The 18,579-nt window shown below is 30.8% G+C and overlaps 2 protein-coding genes across 3 annotated transcripts; one reads left to right on the top strand and one right to left on the bottom strand.

The window, feature by feature from the left end:
* Window positions 1–7,856: 7,856 nt before the first annotated feature.
* Window positions 7,857–13,716, top strand: LOC117934082 (CDPK-related kinase 3-like). Of its 2 annotated transcripts, none has more exons than XM_034855685.1 (11): window positions 7,857–8,509; window positions 10,033–10,163; window positions 10,671–10,712; window positions 10,813–10,921; window positions 11,091–11,169; window positions 11,645–11,941; window positions 12,070–12,179; window positions 12,268–12,372; window positions 12,542–12,604; window positions 13,052–13,219; window positions 13,300–13,716. In XM_034855685.1, the coding sequence occupies exons 1-11, from the start codon at window positions 7,979–7,981 to the stop codon at window positions 13,441–13,443; spliced, it is 1,779 nt and encodes a 592-aa protein (XP_034711576.1). In that variant the 5' UTR covers window positions 7,857–7,978; the 3' UTR covers window positions 13,444–13,716. The 2 variants fall into 2 exon arrangements, with proteins under 2 accessions (XP_034711576.1, XP_034711577.1); XM_034855686.1 differs by having other exon boundaries at window positions 8,448–8,519.
* Window positions 13,717–17,682: 3,966 nt separating this feature from the next.
* LOC117933845 (auxin-responsive protein SAUR32) lies at window positions 17,683–18,540 on the bottom strand. Its single transcript, XM_034855404.1, has one exon. The coding sequence runs from the start codon at window positions 18,291–18,293 to the stop codon at window positions 17,931–17,933; it is 363 nt and encodes a 120-aa protein (XP_034711295.1). The 5' UTR covers window positions 18,294–18,540; the 3' UTR covers window positions 17,683–17,930.
* Between the last annotated feature and the right edge of the window lie 39 nt (window positions 18,541–18,579).

The following is an 18,579-nucleotide window of genomic DNA, read 5'->3' on the forward strand; positions in this document are numbered from 1 at the left end:
AACGATTTTTTAATATTATAAGTAATTTTTTATATTTTTAAAAATATTTTCTAAATTTTGTTTAGCATCTAATTTTTTTTTCAAAAACACTTTTTAAGCTAAAAATGTTTCCTACCTTCACTATAAAAGTGGGCTTTAAAAATATTATTGATATAAATATTTATAAACTTCATAATTTTACTTATAAGATAATTAAAACATAAAAATAAGAGATTTTCAAAAAATATTAAATCTATATATTTTTTTTAGCTTTTATTGTTAATACCAATAAAACAAACATTCCTGTTGGAAAAGTTTAATTTTATCTTCTCTATAATCATTATCGTTTTCGTGAGACAAAAATATCATTTGTGATAACGATAATAGTTTAAATTTGATCTATAATAAACTCTAAAAATGTCATTTCTATCGTTTATACAACCTTTTTCTTTTCTTTTTTTTTATTATTAATATAGTTTAAAAAAATAAAAATAAAAACTAAGTTAGAGGGTGTTTGACAATGTTTTTATTTGAAGTACTTTTAATGAAAATATTTTATCTATCCTTATGCCGAAAATAAATAATTTTTTAATATTACAAGTTAATTTTCAAAATTTTGAAAATCTTTCCTAAATTTTACTTAAAACTTAAAAAAAAAAATCATAAACATTTTTTAGGCTAAAAGTATTTCCTAAAATCGTTGGCAAACAAACTTTAAAATTATTGTTTATGTAAAGATTATATTTTATATATATCTATAAATCAAAAGTAATCAAATATTAAAATATTTGATTCTCATAATTTAAAAAATAAAATTTATTTTAACTAAATCAAACAATCAAATATAAAATTATTTATCATCATGGGTATTCTGTGTCATGCCATAGTCCTCTTTTATTTTTTCCTTTAATATGTTCCTTAATGAATATGAACATCTAGCTATGAAGACATCCTTTAACAATAACTTTATAAAATATTTTATTTTTTTTATTTTGAGAATTGTAACACATAGAAAGGGTAAAGCTTCTTCCCGTTCAATTAAAATTTTTGTCCTCTTAACCATCCCGACCATAACTATGTTATCAAAATAAAAACTACTTGGTAGTAGTAATTGCTTATATTATTAAAGAGCTACTATAAATCGGCTAGAAAAGCGTAGTAAGTGAAAAAAAAAATATCCCTTTATATATAAACTTTGTTTTAGTTTGAAATCGACTTTTGATTGCTACGAGATTGTTATATATATATATTTGAAATCTCTTAAATATTTTTCAAAATATATATTTTTTGAATTGTAACAAGATGCAATCATTGTTTAAGAAAAAGTTCATACCCCATATACTATGTAAACACCAAAGCTCATGCTTAAAACATATTCTTTCATGGTTCTAAGAACTCATGAAGTGATAAAACTGGATCGATAACTAGTATTGTAGGATGAAATTTTTGCTTAAGAGGGTGATTTGATTTTACCATAGCATTGATGAAATGATAGAACAACGATAAAAAGCTAGAAAATCAAAGCTACAAACTAAAAAAATGATTTGATTTTAGTAGAAAATTTATGGTGTTTAGTTTAATTGATATCAAACTAGAAAGAATATTGATGAAAGGCTAGAATGCTGAGGGATTTTTTTTTTTTTTGAAGATATGGCTTGTGTGGATAGGTTAAATTTTTTAGGGCATTCGACCACATTTGGAAAGCCGTTAAGTCTAATACCATGAAAATTTTGATAATTTAAAAATGGAAAGAATTGAATTTTATTGTTTCTTTTCAGAAATTTTTACACAAATTTTAGAAAGAAATAAATAATAAATATCCTAAAATTAAGAAAAATCGATATCATATTGTAAATCAAGAGAACTAAATATTATTTAGGAGAATATTTAGTTGCTATTGATTTATTTAAAATAAATATTATTTTTAAAATTAGGAGAATCAAATATTTTAGTGTCTTTGGCATTGTTCTATTTTATTCTTTCCTTTAATAATAATTAACCACTAAGATTTTTTAGTATTTAACTTTCATTTTTATCTAGCACCACTTTGACTCTTATTTTCTAAGTTTTTACCTTTCACACAAAATTAATATGGTTGTAAATATTACTTAAAAATAAATAAAAATAGTCAGGGGTTGTTGATACTCACCAGTAAAAAGTAAAAAGATTTATACAACCTACATTTTTAATGTCTGATAAGATAAATTTTGAACTAAAATTATTGATTTTGCTTATGTTAAAATTTTAATTATTTTAAAAGTTTTAAACTCCCTTAAATATCCTACTTAATCAATGTTTTTAAAATTGAAACCAAACAATGAAGTAGTCAAACTGATGATTGAATCACCATCAAACTAGTGATACCATAAATATATTATAAATTAAAAACTAATAATATTAAAATTAATATTTGTTTAAATTATTAAAATTAAAAATAATTATAAAAATATTCTATATATATATCAATTAAAAGCTAATAATATTTGTATTTTTACCTCAGTATTATAAATTAAATTAATACTTCATATTCTATTAAATAAAATAAGTATGATATTTAAATGTGAAAAATATAGATTGAAAATGAAAGAAAATTTTGGTAATTTATTTTTTCTTATATATTAGAAGCTATACACTTATGTATTCAATTATTTTATAATTTTAAAAATTATATTATTATTTTACATATATCATTTACATATTTATTATTACAATTTTTTTTTTTTTGTTGAAAAGAATTATTTTATTTTATTCATTATTCTACATATTCAAGCAACTTAACATTAGTTGTTAAATAAAATACTTCTTCAATTATAAAATAAAAATAAAAACATGTCATAGCCTCTTTCATTGGTAAGTCGAGTTCAAGCTTGATTTGAAGCCTCTTTTGACTTAGTTCTTATTGCTAGATAGCATTAAAAATAATTGTTGAGTATATTTACATTTTTATAATAAAGAAAATGGTTTATAATATATTTATACTTTTTAAATATTTTAATAAAAAATAAAAATAAAATAATTGTAAAGTAAATTAGTTAGGGGTGTCTCATAAAATTTAATATTTATTACTTCATAACTTAAGTTGACTTTAAGTTAAATTATATTTAAGTTGTTAACTTAAAACTTATTACTTAATTTTTATATTAAATATTAAGATTGTTTGATAAAATTAATTTAAAACTTATTTTAAATCAATAAATTGATATATTTATACTGGTATGTTATAAGTAGGGCAAATGAGATTGAGTAATAATAAAAATTGTGAAATAACAAAGGAGATTATGGAGATAATTAAGGCAAATGAGATAAAAATGTAAAATAAAAATATAGATTTAATATTAAGTAAATTATTTTTACTTATTACTTAAAGTTATTTTTTACTTTAAGTCATAACATTAAATTATTTTATCAAACATTCGTAATTTTCTTAATGATTTAAATTAAGTTATTAGGTTATCAAATCACTTTAAATTATTAAGTTGATTTACCCAAGACCCACTTAGTTTCTTTTTAACATAATAAATTATGATAAAGCAAATTATCATGAACATTTATGTTAAATAATTTTTTTTTCTTTCTTTTTTCTTGCAATTTTTTCCCTAAAAATTTATTTTCATTGATTTTCTTGTTAAAATTATATTTCTTAAAATAAAGTAAATCATAATCTAATTTTTATTATTTAATTTATTTTTATATAAAAAAATTAATTAAATGAGTTGGACGATGCACATTAAAATAAATTGTTAAGTTTTTTTTTTTTTTCATTTATGTCAAAACTTCCACAAATCAAATATTGGGTTAGAGTTTTAAAAGATCATATTCAATCTAGAAGACAAAGGCATCATATTATTTTCTAGTGTACTATCGCTGATTGAACCATTACTATCATTAACCCCATTTTTGTAATCATCAAAACTTGATTAAGAGAAACTTCGACTAATAATTATTTATATAATATTTGAAAAAAAAAATTATAAAATGTCATATCATGAAATAAGCTTAAATTTGTAAAATAAACAAATTTTAAACTTCTATTATTTTAATTAATCAAATATTAAAATAAAATTTAGTACTTCAATTTAAAATAATATCAAACAATTTTTACTTTTATTAATTCAGTACTTGTAATTTTCTAGAATTTTCTTGTAGAGATTGAACTAGCATGGCTTAAACCAAGTCTACTCCTCCATATAAGAATCATTTGATAAGAGAAAATTTGAAGAATGAATTTATTAAAAAAAAAAAAACTAAAAAAATTAAAGAAAATGTCATTTATCATTTGACACATAATATCATGGACATTACAATAACAGGTTTTATTTGAAAAATGTTAAAGACCGATGACTTGATTTTAAAGGTCCTCCCTTTATTCCAAAAATTGACAAAGTTTGAGTTAAACATCATTATGTTAAGAAATTTAGTTCAATAATAACGATTCGGAAAATGCAGATAATGATGATTATCATCTCTAGCATGCAGAACTCGACTCAATTATAATCGATTTGAGAATTACAAATAATGATACTGTAATTAATGATTTACAAAGTTCGACCTAGTTATGATAAATCCCAACAATTTAAATAATGATGGTTATAATTAGTAGCACACAACTTAATTCATGTGTATTTGATTCTGAATGTGAAAAATAATAATTAATAATCAGTAGTGCACAAAATTATTGTCTAAAAATTATTGGCCTATTTTAATTTTCAAAAATTAGTATAAATTCAAAATTATCAAAATTAATTTGGGAAGATGTCATGAGAATCCAAATTCAAGTTTGGGTTCATGGCATATGTTGGACAGGGACACCATTTTAAAGTGAAAACTCATTTTGTCTTCTTGTTGGAAAGTATAAACCAAAATAGTGGCCATGGCCCCACACTCTCAAGATTGTTTCAAATCTGGAAAAGTGTGGGAAAATTGGTTCCAATGGGAAATTTGTGGAAAATGCTTCTTACTTTTCAAATTTATCCCCACCTACATAGTTAAAATTAAAATTAAAATTTTTTGTACTTTCCTAAGCTTTCCAAATAAATCTTAAAGTTGAAAATTAAAACCAAACTCAATCTAATTTCTAACTTGAAACACTCAATTAGAACTTGTCCAAACTCATTTTTCTAAACTTTCGTTTTGTTTTAGTATGGTTTAAATCGTCGGAGCTCGGAGCCAAGTGCTACTGCGATGGATTCAACAGGACAGGGAGGCGCAAGCTTCCACTTGAAAGTCTTTCGGTCACTGACATTAGGGTATTCATACTAGTACACTCCGATTAATCCTTAGATTCCTGCAATGAGAATGATTATAATGATTATATGACCAAGTTTTTAGTCCGATATCAAAATTTGCTTTTTTATAATCTAAGATACACTGGAAGATAGAAAGTTGTTTGCTCATTCATTGGAATAACTTATCCCTTACCTTAATAACCATCGGAAAGAAAAAGAACTCACTCTTAACTTATATTTTTTCACTTTTTAACACTATTCGTTACTCAATTCAAACAAATCGAAATGATTGAAGTTTTTCTATTTGAAATCGTGTTAAATCTAATTCCTATCATTTGGCTGGATTCTTCATAATTGCATATTTACAAAGCAAAGACGATGATCTATTTAACCTTTGATTAATTAACATCTCTTTGACAATATAAATTTGAATGTGAAAAACTTTAAACAAAATTGTAAAACATTAAAGCAAAATTAATATATTCAACTAAAGAGGAAAGATAAGGTTCAAATACCTTGTATGCAATGTTTCGCCTTCTAAGTCATAAAGGCATGTCATATTAAAGTTGAGCCGATTTTCTTTGATTGGTAGATAAGCTAATATCTTTAAAATACCTAGAAATGACACACCATATGCATATGAAGTACATCAAAAACATAAGAAGGCAAACAAAAGAAAAACAACAAATCACAACCAAAAACGAAAACAATGTCCTAAAGAGCTAGAAAAACATAGGGTTTTCATACAACCTATTTATGGGCAAACTCATATCGTAGTTTGTTATCTAACCAAAGCCTTCAAACCAAATAAAATTCAAGTACCAACATCCCATGTTAGCAAACTCCACTCTTCCTAGTAACTACCTAATGCGACCACCTTTTGCCCGACCTGAAATAACAAAACAATCCAACTTTTTAAAATCCCTTCTAAGTTTTGAAGAGAATGTATTATTTCTCATCTCTCCCACCTCCTTTCCCTCACCTTATTTGTAGCTTTGACATTCAAATCAAATCCTAGTATCCTACTCCCAATTAAACTAAAACCAAAAGTCTTATATATTTAACAATTATTGCCAAGTCAAAATCAATAAAGTTCGTTCCAAGTTTCAACTTGAGCCAAACATAATAAAAATTGGAGCATTTCAATTAGTCATAAAAACAAAAACTTACAAAACTGAGCTAAGGTTAGATTTAGGTTATTCAAATCTTACCTTCAATCTAATTTGAATTGAGTTCGAGTTCTAGAAACTAATCTCAAATTTAATGCAAGTATTAAAGATGATTGCTTAGTTGTTCCTCATTTTCTATGGGTTCATGACCAAAGTCATGAAGTTAATATATTTACATTTCTCATAGTGTACATCTAATTTACGTGATAGGATTAAAGGTATAATATATATATAAAATACAATGTCTTGTTACTAAAATCACTAACTTAATACATCATGTACAAGATACAATATTTTAAGTCATGTACTTACATTAAAGTTTCATATAAAATGAATAATACATAAAATTAGAAAATGCAGGTTTTCATACTCTAGTAGAAAGTGTTCATTTGTAATTCTCAAAGAAATCTCGCTTGACATTATATAAAAGGACTCATAGTCTATCTCTTTACTCGTTCCAAATTTGTAAGTGTTGGAGTTAGGTGGATGCCCAAGTTAGGCTAGCCCAACTTAATCCAACCAAATAAAAAATCAAGGGGAGTAGTTTTTGGGAGTTGAAATTGGCTAGAAAACCATCATTTAAAAAAAAAAAAAAGAAAAAAAAAAGGTTTTTTTCTTACTTTTACTTTTCTCATGGAAAAGAAAGATTAAAAGAACTCTGAGAAGAATTTTTTTTTTGAAAAAGAAAGTGAAAGACTTTTATATTAGAAAACAAAGAGGTTCTCGATTTTAGTATAATTTTATTCATGACTTGGGACAAAAAATCGAACGATGAAATATCTATTTTTTTAATAGATTTTGGACATTTCAGAAAGGTAATTTGAAGTTTTTCACCATTTGTACTAACATTACAATTTAACTCATTAAATTAAAATTTGAGATGGATTTATTTCATTTTTTAGACCAATTATCCTTAAAAAATAATAATAATATTGCCGTGCCGTTAATATTTTTCCATCCAAATGTGAATAATATTTAAAAAATAAAAAATAAAAACATTTTTAGATTTCGCAATCAAGAAAAGTAAGTGGCAACTTATAACATCCAAACACGAGATTCGGATGTAAACAAACTTTACACAAAGCTCGAAGCAAACATTATAAGTAATAATTTCGAGGATTACCAAACAGAGTCGTCGTTGTTTTCAGATCCCACTAATTAAAAATATTTGAATGGAATAAATTGGTTTTCTCACAATTCTTCGTCAGGAAACGCGTTATCTCCCTAACCAAACACTCCAAATTCCAATTAAACAATTACCAACACAATAATAGTAATCCATTTATGACCTTAATCATCACGTACTGGTGACGTTTATGGTCACAGCTGTCTCCGTTCATCGTCCGATTTACATGAATGGAGAAGTCGGCAGCACTTTTGTCAGAATGGGACCCACACCATAGAGCTTTTATCTGCATCAGACGGTGGTACTTGAGCTTTGACCCTGGCACTCTCACAGCCTATTTAAGCTTAGTGTGCATTGGATTGAAGATCGATGTTGTCTATATAGCTGTAGCCGGCGAAGGACTTTCGATTGTAACGTTGAATCTACACCGTCGGATGTTGCGACTTTGACTGATCGAGATTGGAGATTCATAGCCGGCGATGGGGCATTGCTGCAGCAAAGACATTTCCGTGGTGAAAGATGACACGGTCGCCGGCGAGTCTGCCGCCGGCATCGGAGGGAAACCAGCAGCGCCGCTGCGTCTGGTCGGAAATGGTGCGGTTGACGTTAAGAGGACTCCAGCTCACTCCTTCAACAGCCCTTGCCCTAGCCCGTACCCTCAGGGGAGTAGTCCTCTGCCTCCCGGAATTGCTCCTTCGCCGGCGAGGACTCCCCGTAGTAGAGTCCGGTGGCCGTTCCCGCCGCCTTCGCCGGCAAAGCCGATCATGTCGTCGATACTGAAGCGGCGAGGGTCGGCGAAGCCGAAGGAGGGGCCGATACCGGAGGAAGGCGCCGGAGAAGGCGAAACGCAGCTGGATAAGAGTTTCGGATATGCGAAGAACTTTTCGTCGAAGTTTGAATTGGGAAAGGAGGTTGGGCGAGGGCACTTTGGACATACTTGTTGGGCTAGGGGCAAAAAAGGTGAGCTCAAAGGTCAAACGGTGGCTGTGAAAATCATCTCCAAAGCTAAGGTGTGTATTGGTATGTGTTTTATAGTTTATATTTGCGTTTATTCAATTCATCATGCGAATTTCAAGCTCAATCATATTTGATCATGTTGATTTATACTGTTTTTGATTCAATTTATGTATAATTCATGGACTTAACATTTGATAGATTGATGGAATTTTAGCTTAATTCAACTCAACTCAACTAAGCAAACCCTGGATATAGAACTTTTATTTTGATTTACATGAATTATTTCGCCGTTTTCTGTGAATTTTTTTTCGCCTTCAATTTTGATCAGGTCACATCTAAGCTACCGCACTTGATGGTTTCTTGTATGAACAACCAATTTTAGTTGATTCTTCCACGTCTTTTGTCCTTGATGGATGCCACCTCTCCAGGCTTCTTGGGTTGGAATTGAAATTTCAACTAAATTTGATTGGAAGTTAGGTGTGTTTGAATTTGGGATTTGCGAGGTCATTAGTCGTTATGGCTTACAGTCCTATGGATGAAAAATCTGGGTGTTTCGTAAGTCTTGCACCAGTTTTATTTTTGGGTGAATTAATTTGTTGCAAAGCATACTTTTGTGTCATTTTAGGCAGGCTGTGGAGAATTATTCTTACACTTCTAGAACCGTGTTGAGGTGGTGATTATGATTGAAATTGCAATTGAGAATATCCAATAGAAACTGGCATTGGGAATATTCAAGTTGCTCAAAAGTTGGGTTTTTATTCAAAGCACTCCTTTTGGGGACTTTGTGTTTCTGCATTTATTTCATGTTATTGGAAAGTCAAATATATTTTAAGTAGGAAGGAAGACATGATATTGATTTTACCAATCGAGTTCTATGCAATCTGCATGAAAGAAGGAATTTATTGCAGTGGGCATGTCGTTCAATCATTGCAGAATTGCTTTATAGTGGGTGGAAAATTCATGTGGGTGAAGAGGCCAAGAAGTTACTGATCCAAAAGAGCGGTGTCTTTAGGTCCTTCTCATGGTTTAGTAGACCTTAGAGGAAAAAAGGTAAGAAAACAGAATACTTTGCTTGGTATGGCTGTTGATACTAGTTGACAGATGTAACTGAACCATGTATAGTCATCAAGACTTTTGCATGCAACATTAAGGTTGCTGATGAGCAGATGGAAAGAATCATAGGTGCCTTACCTAGGTTTTGGTATTTAGTTTGTATAAATTAATGTACTGGAAAAGAAACAGATGCAACAGCAGTGGGAGGTGGCCTTTTCTGAATATTGTTCTATTTGGTTGCAGTATAATCTCATCTCATATTTCAACAATGAAATGAAACTGGTGGCTAGGTAGATCATGTCAATATGGTTGAATTGAGCGGTTATAGCTTATGCTTGATAATTCTGGCTGAAGTGCTTCCATTCTTTTCATATTCCATACTGGCCACATTTGTTTATTTTTAGACCCTTTTTATATATATATTTTTTCTTTTTCTGTGACTGCATCATAAAAGCAATTAATTGTTTTACTAAGTTGGTGGGTGGGGGTGAGTATTGGTAACTAAATTAATGTTATTTGGCAGATGACAACAGCAATAGCGATTGAAGATGTTCGTAGGGAGGTGAAAATTTTAAAAGCTTTGTCTGTGCATAAGAATTTGGTCAAATTTCACGATGCATGTGAAGATGCCAGTAATGTCTACATAATCATGGAGTATGGGTTTCTTCTAATTCTATTTTCAGTGCACCTATTTATGGCAATATGATTCAGCTTTGTTTGGACTCCGTTGAGATATTTGGTTTCTATTTGACCATGTAGATGTAGATAATTCTGCTTGATTCTAATTTCTTAAGCTGATGAGGATGATAAACCTATGTCTAAAATCCATTTTTATTCTTATGACAGTCCAAACTGGGACAGTGTTTCATTTTTTTCTCAAAATTTTCTGATGGACATCATTTAAATGATAATGATGTTTGCTGTTGTGGGAACCTTTTTTTTTTCCTTTGAAACACTTGTGACAGATTCTTATCAATTATGTTGGTTTCATTGGATCGTCGTTGGACGTTTTACTTCATACTTTTCTATATGGTCATTTTATACCCCCTTCCCCACCAAAAATCTCCCGACACCCTCTTTTGATTTCTTGCTACATTTCTGTGCTGGAGTATTGTAGTTTTGACTTTTTTTTTTTTTCTCCCTTTTGTATTTTTCTATCAGATTATGTGAAGGTGGAGAACTACTAGACAGGATTTTATCAAGGTAAACTTGAATGCTTTATTTTCTTTGTACTAGTGGTAACGCCTAGTTTTACTATCAGAAAATATTATTTGAAGCAATATATTGCATTCTCCTGTTACAGAGGTGGAAGATACAGAGAAGAAGATGCTAAAGCTATTGTTGTGCAAATTCTAAATGTGGTTGCCTTTTGTCATCTCCAAGGTGTTGTGCACCGTGATCTAAAACCAGAGGTATAGTCTAATGAACATAATATATATGTTATTAATTTAACTCTATTGTTGTATATGGAATGAACTGATAGTCTTCTGCTTGCACAGTCAACTGTGTGCTTATGTGCCATTGTGTCTAATTGTCATTCCCACTTTCAACAAATTACTTAATACTTCTAATTCTCTGCAGAATTTTCTTTTTACCACAAGGGATGAGGATGCTCCGATGAAGGTTATTGATTTTGGTCTTTCTGATTTTATTAGAACAGGTAATGGTTGTGTCCACAAGTAATCATTCTTTCTTCAATAAGCATTATATTGTAGGGCTAAATTTCATACATGGAACACTTCGGTGGTTCAATTAGAAGGTTCGAGTTGGAACCAAACCATGTCCTCCTCTATGGTCTTGCCTTTTTTAATGGATTTTCTCTTTCCATTTCTAGGTTTTTTTTTTTTAAAAAAAGGTCCTAAGCACATCCACTTATACTTGTTAAAAAAAAATAAAAATTTCACATCCACTTATGTCCTTTTTTTGTTTTAAAATTAGTTTTTATGAAACTAAATTGATTTCCTTTTGCAATTAACCTATCTTTATGAAACTCTTACATAGATATCAATATGCTTCCTAAGCTCTTAGCAACAGTGTTCTGTTTCAACTCCTTAGACAATCACCTCTCTCTCTCTCGTGTTTGCACTGATTCATCTTAAGTTTGAATGTAACAGTCAGCTCTTTTATGCTTGTAGATCAACGTCTCAATGATATTGTTGGAAGTGCATACTATGTTGCACCCGAAGTACTCCACAGATCCTACAATCTTGAAGCTGATGTTTGGAGCATTGGCGTGATAACATATATATTGTTATGTGGAAGCCGGCCTTTCTGGGCACGAACTGAATCAGGAATTTTTCGTTCCGTTTTAAGAGCTGATCCTAACTTTGATGATTTACCTTGGCCAGCGGTATCACCAGAAGCCAAAGATTTTGTAAAAAGGCTTCTGAACAAGGATTACAGGAAAAGAATGACTGCTGCCCAAGCTCTAAGTAAGTTGTTTCAGCATATTATTTCATAGACCACTAATTCGACAACCAATTGCTTGAAATTTAATTTCTCTTGTGCTCTCTATTTCAAATCTAGATTCATAAGAAATTAATGATGCCTCTATTCATAGCTCACCCATGGTTGCGGGATGAAAACCATGCTGTGCCTCTTGATATTCTGGTCTACAAGTTGGTCAAATCATATGTTCGTGTCTCACCTTTCAAGCGTGCGGCACTAAAGGTGATTGCCTTTTATTTCATAATTGATACACATATTGAAGGCTTTCTTCATAACATTTTCTTTTGCTCTTTCTTCTCTACGATTGCAGGCTCTCTCAAAAGCTCTGACCGAGGATGAGCTTGTGTACCTGAGGGCTCAGTTTAGGCTATTGGAACCAAAAAATGGCCGTGTCTCTCTTGAGAATTTTAAAATGGTTGGTTGTGCTTCCTTTTCTTGTAATTTTTATTGCAAGCTGAAATTTTTTTCAGAAATCTTTTACCGAGTAACACTCAGTATAGTATAGATGTCTAATAAATAGATCCGATTTTAATCTATGTTTGTCATTTTTCTTGCCCATTAACTTATTATTTCAAAATGTGCAGGCTCTCATGAGAAATGCAACTGATGCCATGAAAGAATCCAGGGTGGCTGACATTTTAAATATGGTGAGACATTTGATATATCTACTTAAAAGTCAGTGGACATCTTACATTGTACAACAGGGCTAGAACTATAACTCTACTTTTTTTTTTTTCTTTACATATCACGTTTCCTTAGAAGTTACATTTCTTTGAAAAACTGATGAAATGAATCCATTTCCCCTCTGCCTATCAAAGGAAGAAAATAAGAAAGAACTCATTTCTGTTCAGTCTGGAGGTCTAGACTTCTTCTCATTGGAAATTTTCTTGGAAAATCATGTAGTGTAAGCTTTCCATTGCAGTTTATTTTTCCCATTATCTACCATGGCCTTACCCTGAAATTAGAAGTATCATCGATAGTCATTTTTGTATTCAGTACTGTTGTCATTGAGGTACCTATTATTTATGTGGATTCATGAATTAATTATTTATTTTGTTTTGATTTTGTGGCTGACAATTATGATTTTCTTAAAGATGGAATCACTCTCTTTTAAGAAAATGGATTTTGAAGAGTTCTGTGCTGCTGCAATAAGCCCGCACCAGCTTGAGGCTCTTCAAGGGTGGGAGAAGATTGCTACTACAGGTTTTGAGTTTTTTGAACAGGAAGGAAACCGAGTAACCACGGTTGAGGAATTGGCACGGGTATTCAAATCTGTCTTCTAGGAAATCAGCTGTAGTTGATTTCATTTTCAACCTACTGAACTTCATAATACTTTGTCCAGGAAATGAACGTGGGCCCTGCAGCATACTCTGCGTTCAATGGTTGGATCAGAAGTTCCGATGGAAAACTCAGCTTCCTTGGATTTACCAAATTTTTGCATGGCAGTGTGTCGCGTCCTATTACAAGACAGCAACAGCATGTCTAGCCATGTGCGTACAATCGTTTACAGAATCTTCATTGTAAGTGCTTGTAATTTTCTTTTCTTAGAATTGCAGAAAAGGGTTTAAAAGTTAATGTGTAGATGGGATTCAGATATTGAGATTCTGGAGACGTGTCCCCCCAGTGCTCTGAATTTTACCCTCAAAGACATTCTCAGGATTTTGTCACTGACTCTCTTTGTAAAAATGAATGTGTGTACAGAACCAGATGTTGAGTTTCTTGAAGCAATATAGATTTAGAAGTCTTGCATTCTTGTCTACTGATTTTTTTTTCTCAAAAATGCGGCTCCATAGATAATGAATAGCTTATATTCTATGCTCCATATTCTAGGTTTCCTTCTACTCAATCAACTTGCTGATCATCCTTTTGACCCGGTATTATTCTTTGAAACTTTCCTGGAAACTTACAGCCAATACCCGAAATCCTTCTACTCTCAATAAGAAACCAAATGCTACAATGGAGGCCATACAAAATTTACAGATCCTCCATTGAACTCCTGGTCCAGACTTGTCTGCAAGGTTCTTTCACTATGACCTGGCAGCAACTGTGATGTTTTTCTTTTCTTCATCTGTCTTTTCCTTTCTTTCTCTTTTGAAAATTCTCTCTGACCAAACATTCTCCCACCAAACCAAAAGTCATGTTCTGATGGACCCATCATGTCTTCCTCACTGGTTAAATCTTTAATGCTACTCTGTATTAGACCCCAAAAAGGCCAAGATTAGGTAAATATTACCTAAATGATTTGAAGTATCTGGTATCTATTGGTATTGGTCCATTTGATTGAACCCTGTTACCTTGAAAGTAGGTGGGAAAGTATTTTCAATTTTAATCTTATTATCCTTTTGGGTAATGCATAAAAAAAAGGAAGACAAAAGAAATGGGAATTGATGATGGTTTGAAAGCAAAGTTGGTTGAATTTGATTTGGACATAAGAAGAAAGGAAAATTCAATTTTACCTCTTTGGTGTAATGTCAAACTTGTAATTTGATGTATTGGTTAAATTTGGACCATTGAACAAATATGTGTTCGGCCGGTTTCCGTACACCTCAATTAATCTCACATGCCCTAAAGTTAACAATCAGGTAAACTTTTAGTGGTTTTGAGGGGATTCGAACTGATGACCATTGGAGAGCAAATCCAAAGTCGGACCAACTGAGAGGTATGAAAGTAATAGAAAACTATTTCTAAGAAATGTTGTGGAAAGCTATTTCTTATGAATAGTTTTTGAAGACTCGGATCTCATTCTAGATATGATAGAAAAACTAAAAGATCATTATGAAAATATCACATGGGATGGATCCCACTTAACCGATAGAGGAGGGAATAATGTCAATTAAACCGCAAAGTTGCCAATCTGGAGACATTTTCAAAGTCAAATCTCTAGTTGTGGTAATCAAACCAAACAGTGGGAATGATGAGGTCAATGAGAAAAGAAAGGAGCCCTCACTTTCTCAGGAAAATGCTAGTGAAGCCTTCTCAAACATGCCAACTTGCTTTGACAAGAAAGAAAGAAAAAAAGAATAATTGCTAGTTGTTCACAGTTCATTTAACCTTAGAATCTTAGAAAAATATATGCCCATTCAACCACCTTCGGTAGCGTGTACAGAGAGGAAAGAGGGCATGGACTTTTTCAAGGACCCTCCACAACCTCCATTGAAATACGAAAGAAAGAATTACAGGCCAGGCTATTAATTCCGTCAAGAAAGTTGTTAAGAGAAGGACCCAGAAAGAAATGCTTTCATGTACAGATATTGAATTTTCTTTTTTCTGAAAATATACCCATAATAAATCATTAGTAATTGTTGATAGAGAGAGGGTTGGTTGGTGGTTAAACACTTCAGAACTGCAGGGACCCAGCCTTCATTGAAAGGCCAAATCAACAAAACCAGGGTAAAGTTGTTGGTATGCTGCAGCAATGGTGTTCAAGACCTTGGTGTGGAGAATGTAAGGTGCATTTGGGATATTTCTTTTTTATTTTTTTTATATTACAGTATTTTTTTAGAATTATTTTGAAAATTGGGTGATTTTTTCTTTTAAATTAAGGGTTTTTCAAGGATTTTTTGTATACTACCTAAAGAAAGAGATGTAAGCATGATAAATAGATTAGAAATTTTTGTATAATACATAAATTCAAATAAATTCGAGATCTATTTTGGAATGTTTTCAAAAATAGTTTTTTAAAAACAGTTTTATAGGATGATTTTTAGAAGAAAAAAAAAAGAAAATTGTTTGAAAATTTTGAATATTTTCAAACTTATTTTTTATGTTTTCAAATATTTCTTAAAAATAATTTTTAACTGTAATACTTTATTTTCAATCAATTTTCATATGTATATAATAAAACTTTAAAATAATTATTAAAAAATAAGTGAAAAAAATTTAAAATACAAACCGTTTTCAAATATCTATTTTTCAAACAATTGATAAATAATCTTGTTTTCATTTTTTTTTTTAATTCTAAAAAAAGGAATAGTTCAAGACAACAATTACCAAACATAGCATTTAGCATCTCTTGACATGTTCTTGTTATGCATTCGTTTGTTTAGTGTTAGTCAAACGTGGCTTGAAGGTTTCGTATTGAGGAATTTTATGAAATTCATGTTAGTGGATTTCTGATTTTCTTAGAATTTAATGTCATTATAGAATTTTATAGTTTCTTTTGGGTGTAAACTTGTCTCAAAGGCAAAACAAAATGATACATATTTCTATAATTGAAAGCAATAATATGGAGGAAATGAATTGAGGATAAGGAATGAAGCTTCACACCTTCAAATAAAGTTAAGGATCATAGGGAGAGAGAGAGAGAGAGAGAGAGAGAGAGAGAGAGAGAGAGAGAGAGAGAGGTGGGGTAAACTTGTAGGAAACCTCCCCCACCAAATGGAGAAGCATTTGGCCCCCACCAAGTCCACAATTGTGGGGAGATGGGGAAGAGAAGAACACTGAAACAATGTTTTTCTGCAATAAATGGAGCAGCTAGCATTGAGGCATTGTGTGGAGTTCAAAGGAAAAACACCGAAAGCAAAAAATAAAAATAAAAATAAAAATATACAATTGTGACACAAAAAATGTACCTATTTCAATGTAGCATATTATAGGGATTTTTGAAAAAAAAAAACATTTTTTAAATTTTTATTAAAAATATCACATTTTTGATTTTTATTTATTTATACCCTTTTTTATGATATCAATTGGAAATTATTATTATTTTTAATGCAACTTAAATTGAAATATAAAATTTTTATTTTTTTAAAAGACAGTTTTAAAATTTAATTGAAATTATTACTCTGAAAGACAATTTCTAATTAGATTCCTTTAAAATGGTTTTGAAAATATTTTTTGAATTATCATTTTTTAAAATTATTATATCTTTTTCCAAAATCTAATGCACCATTCTTTGTTTTTTTTTTTTAAAAAAAAAAAATTAATTGAATAAATTCATGTGCATTGAAACAATGACTAAAGGATTGAGAACCTTTTTTAAAAATGATTAAAGAACAAAATTTTATTTAAGAATTCAAATATAAAAATCAATTTTCTCATCTTCTTCTCGATGAAGGTACTGTGTACTTATGTATGATATAAAAATTTTAATTTTTTTTTTCAAATGTTAAATTATTATTCACAACATTTTACAATAAATAATTAAAAATATCTAAAGTTTGTATTTAAAAAATGGTCCATTTAAAAAAAAAATTATATTCTAAAAACTAAAAATTATTTTTAAGGCTTCGAAGGACATTGGAATCATATTCAAACCAACCCATTTGTCTTTTCTCGTAAGGCCAAAAACCCAAATAGAAACCTCAAAATTGAGGCCAGAAACCCCAGTCGGGACCCATTGGCTCGCATCCCCTCACCCACCAAACCAAATAAAACCAGCAAAAGTTAACCACATATATCTAAGTAAATGTCTCATCTTATGAAGAACTACAAAAATGAAGCTTCGTCTTCTTCTTCTTCCTCCTTCCTCCTATTTTTTTTTTATAAATTAATATATATATATATACACACATATATATAGAATGACCCAAAAAAAAGGAAAAAAAAAGGGAATTTCAAGCTTTATCCTCCCTGGCTTTGGCAACCGCACACAACATACAACAAAGTAGTGGCCTCAACCGTGTTCAATACGTTCTCCTCTCTCTCTCTCTCTCTCTCTCACTCGTGATTCATTGACTTCAAAAACCAGTTTCATGTGTTCACATTAATAAAGAGAGGTGGAATGTACATCAAACTTTGTTCTTTCTCTTTAATCAATTTTCAAGCTCCCCAAACAAATATATTGCCCAAAAATATCACAAAAAAAGAAAAAGAAAAAGAAAAAAGAAGCAACCCCATTCTCATAACCACTCCTTTGTTTTGTCAATACTACAACAACCTTGGTATATAAAAAAAATGTGAAAATTAGAGAAAACCCAGAAGATTTACATAGGAATTGAATCAGCTAGAATATGTAGAATCACAATTAATCTGTCAAACCCAGAAGCAGTGGTGGTGGTTGTGGTGGTCGTGAAGGTCGTGGTGGTGGTGGTGGTGGTGGGATTTCTCCTTGTCAATCATGCCTTGGACATAGCGAAACTCCTCCACATGGCATGGGATGGTTATGGGTCCTTTCTGCTCAAACCCATACTCTTCTTCTGCCTCCTTCAACAGCTCCATGAACAGAGGATGATTGATGTAAATGACGGGGATGACAAACCTCTGCTGCTCCTCCCCTTGACCCACCAAAACTGCAAGACACCCCTTTGGGATGTCCCTCATCTCCTTCTTATTATTACCATTCCCATGGTGGACATGCATGTGGAAATTGAGAAAATTCTTCTCCCCACTCCCCATATCTCAATTCTCAGCAACACCCACTAAAAACCTAGAAAAACCCAGAAAGAAAATCACCTCTTTTCCTTGAGATGTTACAAGAAAACGCAAGAAAATGGCCAGGGATCAGAAGCCGAGATGGCAAGCTTGAAAAGGGTTAGAGAAGAGTCCGTTAATGACCTAGGAACGTTGCTCATGATAAAAGAAAACAACGGACAAAAAGCATATGATATGGAGGAGAATGAGAATGTGTTGAGAGGTGGAGCTTGGTATTTATATATACATATATACACACACATAAATGTAG

This window comes from Vitis riparia, chromosome 16 (assembly GCF_004353265.1).
Source record: "Vitis riparia cultivar Riparia Gloire de Montpellier isolate 1030 chromosome 16, EGFV_Vit.rip_1.0, whole genome shotgun sequence".
Lineage (NCBI taxonomy): Eukaryota > Viridiplantae > Streptophyta > Magnoliopsida > Vitales > Vitaceae > Vitis > Vitis riparia.

Excerpts from the sequence above, each read along its gene's own strand:
- LOC117934082 (XM_034855685.1), top strand. The coding sequence starts at position 7,979 with ATGGGGCATTGCTGCAGCAAAGACATTTCCGTGGTGAAAGATGACACG. Across the intron at positions 8,510-10,032 it reads AAATCATCTCCAAAGCTAAG|ATGACAACAGCAATAGCGAT; the intron begins GTGTGTATTGGT and ends GTTATTTGGCAG. Across the intron at positions 12,373-12,541 it reads CTCTTGAGAATTTTAAAATG|GCTCTCATGAGAAATGCAAC; the intron begins GTTGGTTGTGCT and ends CAAAATGTGCAG.
- LOC117933845 (XM_034855404.1), bottom strand. The coding sequence starts at position 18,293 with ATGGGGAGTGGGGAGAAGAATTTTCTCAATTTCCACATGCATGTCCAC.